The 10,859-nt window shown below is 29.5% G+C and overlaps 1 protein-coding gene across 1 annotated transcript; it reads right to left on the bottom strand.

Moving 5' to 3' along the window:
• Positions 1 to 3,748: 3,748 nt before the first annotated feature.
• On the bottom strand, positions 3,749 to 4,609 carry LOC113391087 (zinc finger protein 492-like). Its single transcript, XM_026627057.1, has one exon. The coding sequence runs from the start codon at positions 4,607 to 4,609 to the stop codon at positions 3,749 to 3,751; it is 861 nt and encodes a 286-aa protein (XP_026482842.1).
• Between the last annotated feature and the right edge of the window lie 6,250 nt (positions 4,610 to 10,859).

Below are 10,859 nucleotides of genomic sequence, written 5' to 3'. Positions count from 1 at the left end.
TATATATATATATATAATGTCTGGGGTCTGTGATCAATGAAGGAGATCTATTAATAAATTTACTAATACACCTAAGTCTGTTTTTACACGAGATTGGTTCCAGAAGAATCCGTGTAAAAAAAACGTGTAAAAAAAGACATTGATCTTATACAAAAATGGGTGATTTGTTCCTAATCTCTAAAACCTATTAAAATTGGTGAAAAACAAGAATTTTTAAGAACAAGAATTAAATTAGTGCTATTCACATTTGCTTTGACCAGTAAAAAATTGTTTGTACGCGCTAAAGGGAATTCACTTAAATCTTTAAGCTAGTATTCGCAAACTATCGATACTATCGATGGTTTCAGACTTTTTTCTTTCATAAATACTTTTTTGTGATATGACATACTTCGCAAAAATTTAATTTGACAAAAAAATTTAGGTACACAAAATTTCAAATCGTGCTAAATGGAATAATTCGTGTAAAAAAATTAAAAATATTAAATTTTCAAACCGTGTTATATCAAAACCGTGTACAAAAAGATCGTGTAAAAACAGACTTAGGTGTATATAATTTTATGCATTTATGGTCTACCAATGTCTGCGACGGAATGTATACAAAATAACAATTATGAAGATCTTAATAAGCATGAGCTTTTTTCAGGGGTTGGACAAGACTCCATGAAAACAATCTTCAACTTCGAATAAGCTGTATTAGTACAGTAAGATGTGATTTGACACAAGAATTGAATTTGTGCTTAATTCATTCGGAAAACAATTCTCTTTCAGAGACAATATTTTATTGTATTTATATATTTTCAACAGCAATCAGGACACATTAATGGTATGTTTTTATAGATGATTACCCAAATGGTTGTATCCTATCTCTGGACATAAAACCTAGAACCTCTGATTAGAAGTTCATAGCTCTAACTACTAGGCCATGGAAAAGATTTTGGAAAATCAAACATGTCATATAATCAAACATATTTTTCAAAGACTTTTACAGATCCAATTACACAGGTACCTCAGAATTTATACCAATGCAAAGATTCACAAGAAAAATGAAACATATGACCATATTTTTCAAAGACTTTTTCAGATCCAGTTACACAGAAGCCTCAGACTTCATACTAAAATTTTTCAAGGATGTCACATATGCAGTAAAACATTCGTACAATTGTTTGTTTGCTTGTTTATACTTTACAAAATTCATTTTTACAGATGATTACTGAAATGATTGTCCTGTCTCTAGAAATCAAATATAGAACCTATGAATTAGACTCTAACTGCTAGTCCATGTGGAATCCCTTGGAACAAATTTTGGAATGGTAAAATAAAGCACATGCACCTATTGTCCACATTTTTTCAGATCCAGTAACACCATTTTTTTAGATTATTACTGAAATTGTTGTCCCACCTCTAGGAATCAAATGTAGAACCTACTATTTAAAATTCTTAGCTGTAACCACTGCCCATTGCGAAGACTTTGCAAAATTTATTCACATCAGAAAATGAAACCTATGTCCATCTTGATCAAAGATTTTTTCAGGTCCACTTGCACTTCATACCAAAATTTTACAAGAAAGTTGCATATGCAATTAAAATATTTATATATTTAAGTAGTTACATGCTTGTTTATTTTTTCCAAAATCTAACTTTTGAATCACATAATTATTCATAATGAAGAGCGCCCTCATAAACGTGAATGTTTATTCCACAATTCACATTTATGAGGACGTTCTCTAGTATGAATAAAATCTGTGTGATTTGATACAGCTTGTTTTCATAAATGTTCAATTGCAATTACAGAAAAGGTACAATTTGAGATTCTCATAGATATCACGTTGCTACAAAATCATGTGGGGGAAGGACGAGTTCTAGTAAGATATCTATCACATGTATTTATTTTTTACAGAAATACTATCATTTTCAAAAAAATACTATTTTTTTCGTAATAAAAATGTGCGTGGTGAAGTTTGGGATGGGAAGTAATTTTGGATGTCACCAGGGGGTCCAAAATCCCTTAAAAATCGATCGGAAAACCAGATTTTTCTAATTTTGTTTTCAAGATGTTATTCTGAATCTTTTGACATTGAGATTGGATGAAACGTGTGTGTGTATCTATTTGATATAGAAGCTGCCAGATATTAGACCTATCAATTTAAATAAATTGCGCACATTATTGATTTGTAAAAAAAATTGATTATTAAATAGTGGTGCACCTAGACAATATTAGAATATGATGTATTCATATTGGTGCATGGCATCCCACCTTAAGGCAAATTGCAGGAACTTCCCATACCAAAAATTTATATTTTTAAATTTTTTTCGATTTTCTTACAACTCTGAATCGATTATTGAGATTTTTAAAATTTATGAAAATAATCGACCTTTTTGAAAAATTTGATTTTTTAATACTTTGAAATATATAGGAAATTTTTCAAAGCAATCGCGATACTTTAGCTGCGTAGAAACGAAATATCGAAGCGCGTGGGCGCCGCGTCGCAGTATAACGGATAAACATTGGTACGGAGACCATAGAAATATAAACAAAATTTATACTTATAAGAAACTTTATAAAATCTGATAATTTGATGTGCATATGTCTAATGATCATTTTTGTCCGCCAAATGGCATTTTTTTCACTTTTTATTGGATATCCGAAAACCGCTAAACCTGCCTTTCCAAGTTTCATCAGTTCGTCAACTTCAATCAATTCTCCATCTTGTCAATACAAGTAAAATGTTTTTTGAATTATTAAAATCGGACGCTCCGTTCTCCTAAAAACTGAGTTACCGTTTTTGCCCGGTATTTTCGAAACTGCTCGACCTGCCATAGCCAAAAACTAATAAGCACGTCTCTTTATCAATAGAAATAGAATGTTTTTCGAATTATTCAAATTGGTTGATTCGTGTTCTCGAAATCGTGGACGAAAATTTGTACTCGCACACACACACACATACATCCATTTTTTCTAAGGTATGCCAAAATGTTCAGAAACGGTTGAAACGTAAAGATATATAGAAACTTTCATTTTCGATTTTTTGCTATTACTATGGGAAGTTAATAAACAAAACTACCCTATGGGAAGTTAATAAACAAAACTTAATCGAGTGGAGTTAGTATTAAAGGACCTTATCTCATATGTTCCTGAGAACTATATAAACATAATTACTAATTTAAAATTATTACTAATTATTAATAATTAATAATTACATGAAGAAGTACATGACATGGATTGAAGTATTCATAGTATAATATGAAATACTTTGAAATGTTTTGTATTAAAATATATTTTAGATATTTTAAGACCTTAATTATTTCTATTATATATTTATGTATAAATACAACAAATTATAATAAAAATAAAATCAAGATGTGAGTCAATATTAAATGTTTATATTCGGTTCAATGTAAATTATTAATATAAAATTCATTTAAACAATTTGATAGATAGAATGCATAAAATGCACTTGTATCACAACCTTCTGAATATGGACTTATCTTTTACGTTTTTATCGAAACCACTTATTATGATATGCTGCACTTAATTAGTGAACATAAATGTGGTTGATTTCTAATGTATACTATTTGTATATTATGTATATTTACCATGTATAGATTATTCTGTATGACCTCTAATACCAGACACTTCCGACTGACTGAGATATTCAAAATGCATATTAGTATAAATAAGAAGAATTAAAAAGTGATTACCCAAATGTCTATTCAAATGAATTTTGAGAATGAGTCATTTTGTGTTGCACTAATGATCGTTTTGTAGTGAACACTTCATTGCATATTTCACATTTATGAGCGTGTGTTCTCCGGTGTGTTTAGTTAAATGCACTTTCACATGGTATGCTCGAGTAAACTTCTTATTGCATATTTTGCATGCATATTCACGTCCTCCGGTATGTGTTGTTTTATGCCTGTTTAATGTTTGTTTCTCTTTGAATGTTTTATTACATGTTTTACATTCGTAAGGTCGATGTTCACTGTGCACCACTAAATGCCTTTTTAAAGTACTTGCATCTGTAAATCTTTTCTTGCATATTTTACATTTGTGATGGCGTTCTCCAGTGTGAATCTTTAAATGCTGCTTTAAGCTTTGATTAGTTGCAAATGTTTTATTGCATAATTTACAATTAATTGGGCGTTTCTTGTGCACTAATGAATGCTGTTTTAAAGTTACTTGCTGTATAAAACTTTTATTGCATATTTCACATTTATAATGATGTGTGGTATGAATCATTTCATGGCGTTGTAAGTTTTGTCTTGTTGTGTATGATTTCTTGCATATTTTACATTTATGGGTTTTCAAGTTATGTTTACTTTTACTTAAAACTCTTTCGTTGTATTTAAATGTATTATCATCTAAATTACTTAACATACTGTTTTCTTCTTTACATATGTTTGCATTGGATACAGCATCTTGCTTCTTAATGGTTTCTTCTTTTATTTCTTCCTGGATTGTGATCTCAGATTTCACAAATACTTCATCATATTCTGGATAAATATGATCACAATCATCAATTTCTTGTTTCACTTGAACACAATCATCAATTTCTAGTTTTACTTGTGGATATTCCATCGGCTCAATTTTAATCGTCGCTTCTTCAGACATTTTCTTGTGTTTGTTCGTACTTGTAATGTCTTCTTCAAAATTGAGAAGGCGTTCAATCAAATTTATATCTATTACATATGTAATAAATAAGTTTTAACATATATTTATAATAGCTTTGGTCAGTTTCAATTGTTACCTTATTATAATATTGTCTAGGCCTTATTAAATATGCATATATCACATTCTTATATTGTCTAGGATTTCAGCAAACAATTTGACATTTCGATTTAAATCACATTAGCCACGACATCAGAGGTTGGACAACATTAAATCATTGTTCTTGATAGACGAAGAGTATTGGGGATACTCGAAGACGTCCGAAGGACTCGCGAAGAAATCGTTTATCGCAAAATTCATTCTTTCTGAAGCAGCATCGGCGATACGAGATCAATCTAGTGGTATATGGTATTGCGCCTCAAAGCAAATTGCTCGAACTTCCCGTACCGTGATTAAAAATCTTGGTACAAACCCAAAAAATGTACCCCAAAAGTGTACACATTACTAAAATTTCTATAAAATGTCTGATAATTTGATATACATATGTCCAATAAACATTTTTGACCGCCAAATGACATTTTTTAACTTATTTTCAATAAGAGTTCATAACCGCTAGACCTGCCTTCCCCAAAATTCGATCAGTTCTTCATCTTGTCAATTCAAGTAAAATGTTTTTTGAATTACTAAAATCGCACGCTTTTAAAAACTTAAAAACTCGCCGTTCTCTTAAAAACTGAGTTACCGTTTTTGGCATTTTTTGCCCCGTATCTTCGAACGGCCAGACTTACCTATGCCAAGAACTAATCAGCACGTGTTCTCATTAATAGGAATCGAAATCGTCGACGAAATTTGTATCCGCACACACACATGTGTGTACACATACATCCATTTTTTCTAAAGTATGTTAAAATGTTCAGAAACCTCTGAAGCGTAAAGATATATAAAAATTTTCATTTTCGATTTTCGGTTCATTACTATAACTACCCTACAGGAAGTTAAAAAAGACTTAACTTAAAAATATTTGAATTACAAAATTTATTTTGTCTGAAAAGAAATTTATAAAATACCTTTTTTTTTGATAAAATCGTTTTAGTGAAAAAGTGTTAATGTATAATCAATCATACAGGTAATTAATTCTGTTTTTCCATAACCTTTTCTTAAAACTTTCTAAAACTCTAATTTTTTAACATTTCTAATATTTTGTTATATAATCCACTCATTTATTTTTATCATTTTCATTTGGATTATATAGCCATATTTCTGTACATTATTTTTTCTACAATTTTATTCATTTTATATAAAAAAAAACACTATCTTCTGCTTTTCCTAAATATATTGTTTGCTTAAATCATATCAAGATCATGTTTCTTGTCAGATGTCCTGAAGATGGAACGTACCTAGTTCCAAAACGTCAACAGTAAATAAATAAAGAAATGGTTTTTAAAATTTTTTTTTTGTTTTTTATTACATTTGGATTCTTTGTTCAAAGCTCTATAAAATATTTACAAATGACTCTACAATCTAATATATATTTATATTTATATATATGGTTGAAGTTTTTCAGCCACAAGTCAAAAAAAGAAAGAAAGAAATTAAATATCAAATCTTTATTAATTGTACGTTTTGAGCTATTATACTAGCTCATCATCATCAAAGTCGAAATAAACTAGTTGGTTTGGTATTTAGCCTTGAGGCAAGTTACATGAACTTCCCGATATGTTTGAATAATCGACTTAATCAATAAAAAATAAATTAATTTATGAGTCATTAAAAGTATTCCGAGTGGATTTATTACACATAATTGAAACGAACGAACACTTTGACTCGGAGTATTTTCTAAAAGCAAATTTTATATAATTGAACCAGTTTTCAGGACTTTAATGGTTTATTATGTTCAAGACCAAGTACTCTATCATTATACCAAGTAAATAGTCTAATTTTAATTTTAACAAATCTCAAAAGAACTACTCATTTTCTCAAACTTTGATGAATTTTTAAAATCAAACTATTTGTCGTAAGGCCGTAATATTTCAGTAACTTCTATAAGACCATGGTATATATCACTAAAAAAATCCATAAAAATCGGCTTAAATTTTTTTTCAACAGTTAATTACAAGAAAACGGCTCGGTAGATTTTCACCTAAAACTAATCAGTACCATTCCCAACTAATATCTTTCGAACATTTCTTGATTTTTTAAAATCGGTTCGGTGGGATGAGCTTAAATGTGGACGAAAAGTTTAACACTTTTTTTCAAATTATAAAGAAACGGCTTGGCAGATCGTCGCACAAAACTGACAAACGATAGTCCTCACCGAAATACATCAAATGGCTTTTAAATTTTTGAAATCGGTTAAGACGTTTTTGAGAAAACGTCGATCAAAGATTTCATTTTGACAAATGTCAATAAAACGATATCAATTTTTGCAAACTTTGACGAATTTTTAAAGCTAAACGAGTTGTCGTAGGGCCGCAATATTTTAGTATGACCTAGAAAACTATGGTATCTAACGTCAAAAAAAAAATCATAAAAATCGTCGAAATTTTTTTTTTTAAACTTTATTACAAGAAAACGGCCCGGCCGATCTTTACCAAAAACTAATCAGCACGATTCCCAACCAATATCTATCGAATGGTTTTTGAATTTTCAGAATCGATTCAGAATTGCGGGCTAAAACGTGGACGAAAAATTTTTCACTTTTCTGCTATTTACAAAGAAACTGCCCGGCCGATCGCCGCACAAAACTCAGAAACGATAGTCCTCATCGAGATACATCGAATGGCTTTTAAATTTTTGAAATCGGTCCAGCCGTTTTCGAGAAACGTCGATTTACGGCAAAAATCTGTTCACATACACGCACACACACACATACACACACACACACACACATACTTTTTCCAAATTTGGTCTCATTCGATTCAGAATAGCTTGAAACGTCGAGAAAACATAAAATTAGCGAATCGGATTTTTTGATGAAAACATAAACTTCTCCTTCGGGAAGTTAATAAATTCAATTTATATATATATATATATATATATATATATATATATATTATATATATTATATATATACAGGGCCGGATTTAGAAATTTGGCGCCCCGGGGCACTAACAAAAATACCGCCCCATCCCTGAAATTTTACGAACTTTCGAACTTTTTTTAAAGCAATCGCGCTGTTTCATCTGCGTAGGGAAAAATTTAGGAGCGCGTAAGCGCCGCGTCGCAGTCTAACAATTAAACAATGTTACATGACCCATATAAATGTAAACAAAATTTATACTTATTATTAAAATATTTTTAAAATATCCACCAAATTGTCCACATTGTCCATCAAATGTTTCTTTTTCAAATTTTTTTATTGGATCATCGAAACCCCTAAACCTGCCTCCCACAAATTTAAGCAGTTATTTATTCTATAAATTTTTTTGAATGATATTGGACGCATTTTTTCTCAACAACTAAATTATCATTTTTGGCATTTTGGCCCGTATCTTCAAAACAGTTGGACCTGCCTTGGCCAATAACTAATCAGCACGTCTCCTTAACAATAGAAATTGAATCATTTAAATCGGCTGATCCGTGTTCACTTGAATAATTAAAAAATATTAGATTTGTATTGATGGGGAGACGTGCTGTTTAGTTTTTGGCACGAATTACGAAACATGGTAATTGAGATTTCATATTTCTTCTCTGAAACAGCTACGCAGCGCAAGTTCATAATTTTCAAAAAAATTCAAAATACAAAAAATGTGTTTTAAAAGTCATTTTTTTCATTTTCAATTTTAAAGCTCTTTATAAAATGTAATTTTCAGTACGGGATGTTTCAATAATTTGTCTTAGGGCACAATGCCATGCGTCACTAGTTTAAATTTTTTTTCAACGCTATAAGCTTGGAAGTGCAGAAATTCGTCATTTTAAGAAGGCTCGAGAACTGAAGAAAATATTTTTCTTAAACTTTCAGCTTGTTTACGGATCTTTATATTAGCCAAATTGACAAATTTGATAATGACTTATTAACCAATTTGATAATTTACTTTTGGAGAGGGAGGCAAGGCAAAATAATAAATTTTAATAATCGGTTATTTCAACCCAAATTTTGCATTGCAATCGTATTATGTTTTGTTAATTATATTTCTTGAAATAAAAAATGTTGTTAAAAAAAAGTTGATTATATTGTATAGAATTTTTTTCTCACTATCCAAATTTTGCCGCCCCCAAAAATTTGCCGCCCTGGGCAGTAGCCCCGATTGCCCCTACTGTAAATCCAGCACTGTATATATATATATATATATATATATATATATATATATATATATATATATATATATATTACAAATGTATTCTGAGTGGATAATAGATATTAATTTGGAAATATGAACAAACAACACTCTTTTTGCACTAATTTATTAAATAATAATTTTCACAAACGTTTCGAGACTAGGTTTGTCTCATCATCAGTGTGTTAAAATTAAAAAAAAAATTTTAAAATATGGAAATCTAATTAGCATGTTGTGTTTTTTCATTACAAGTCGTTCACTGCACGTTGCTCTTTTAATACCACTGTCTTCGGTATTCGTATTCTCTCCTACTTGAAAACCACTTGAAATTGTAAAGTCACTCAATCAGATAGGAAAAAAAGGATTAGGGTCCAGTTGAAAAATAGATGTCGTTAGGAGAAAAATATTCTATGATGAGATGGTTTGTTTATAAGATTTGTTATACATTGTTATAATTAAAAGTGTATGTACATCTATATATAAGCTACAAAGTATGAATGAGATTCAGGTAGTATCATGTAATATATTGGTATCTGTCCGTAAATTTACTGTGTTACTTGTATGGGCTATTAACATCGATTCTGCAATACTTCTTTTAAATAAATCTTGTTCATAATATAAAATGTGCGGATTATTGAAATCGAAACTATGGCTGTTAGAGATAGCGTGGTCTACAATATATATATATATATATATATATATATATATATATATATATATATATATATAATATATTTTGTAGAGTTTCGAACAAGAATCCAAAAGTAATAAAAAAACAAGAAAAGTTTTTAATAAACAATTTCTTTATTTATTTATTTACTTACTGTCGACGTTTCGGAACTAGGTACGTTCCATCTTCAGGACATTCAAGAAACACGATCTTGATGAGATTTAAGTAAACAATATGTTTAGGAAAAGAAAATAGATTTTTCTTAAATAATAAATTAATTGCAAAAAATAATAATGTACCGAAATATGATAATATGATCAAAATGAAAATGATAAAAATAAATGAGTGGATTATCAGAACAGATATTAAAATGATAGAAATTTTTTGAAAGTTATGGAAATTTTAAGAAAAGGTTAATGACAAAATTGAATTAATTACCTGTATGTTTGAATATACGTTAGCACTTTTTCACTAAACAAGATTTTTAAACAAAAATGAATTGGTGAGTTATTTTTTCCGCCGAATAGTTAAATTTTGTAAATCAAAATTACTAAAAGTTTTGTCTTTTTTTTAAATTATTATTTGAAAACACAAATAATATTGTTCTCTCGATGTTGTGCGGTCGGCTTTTGGAAACAAACTAACTGAATCTGATGATTCATGTGTAACACGTGTAAACACTTGAACGTGAACTGTGAGATTGTATGTGCGTTTTTTTTATGTCAGGGTGTGGAATACTTAAATTATTGATCTTAAAAGGAAGTCGATATTAATTGTTTGTCAAAAAGTGTAAAAAATTTAAATATGAATCATGTTATAGGTTGTGATCTGATCTAATGTTGACACTGTTAGAAACATTCATAAGAATAAGACAACTCTCCGCGAATAATCTCCTAAAGATGCAACTTTCATGATATAAAAATCTTTGGAGTGAAATTAACGAATGGCCGTTTTTCAATAGAGTGTGTACTAGGGTACTTTGAAATTTTTTTGTTTATGGTGGACCACACTTAGTTCATGTTGTCTCATTCTTTTGTGTACATATTGCGAGGTTTGTCCAATATATTGGAAAGCACAGTCATTACAAAAGTTTACACGTGTTACAACATGAATCATCAGATTCAGTTAGTTTGTTTTCAAAAGCCGACCGCATAACATCGGAGAACAATATTATTTGTGTTTTCAATAATAATTTAAAAAAAAACGACAAAATTTTTAGTATTTTTTTTTTACAAAATTTAACTATTCGGCGGAAAAATAACTCACAAATTCATTTTTGTTTAAAAATCTTGTTTAGTGAAAAAGT

This window comes from Ctenocephalides felis, unplaced genomic scaffold (genome assembly GCF_003426905.1).
Source record: "Ctenocephalides felis isolate EL2017-DRISC unplaced genomic scaffold, ASM342690v1 CF-g0.4_SCAFFOLD_00845, whole genome shotgun sequence".
Lineage (NCBI taxonomy): Eukaryota > Metazoa > Arthropoda > Insecta > Siphonaptera > Pulicidae > Ctenocephalides > Ctenocephalides felis.
This window is presented reverse-complemented; position numbering and strand designations above follow the sequence as displayed.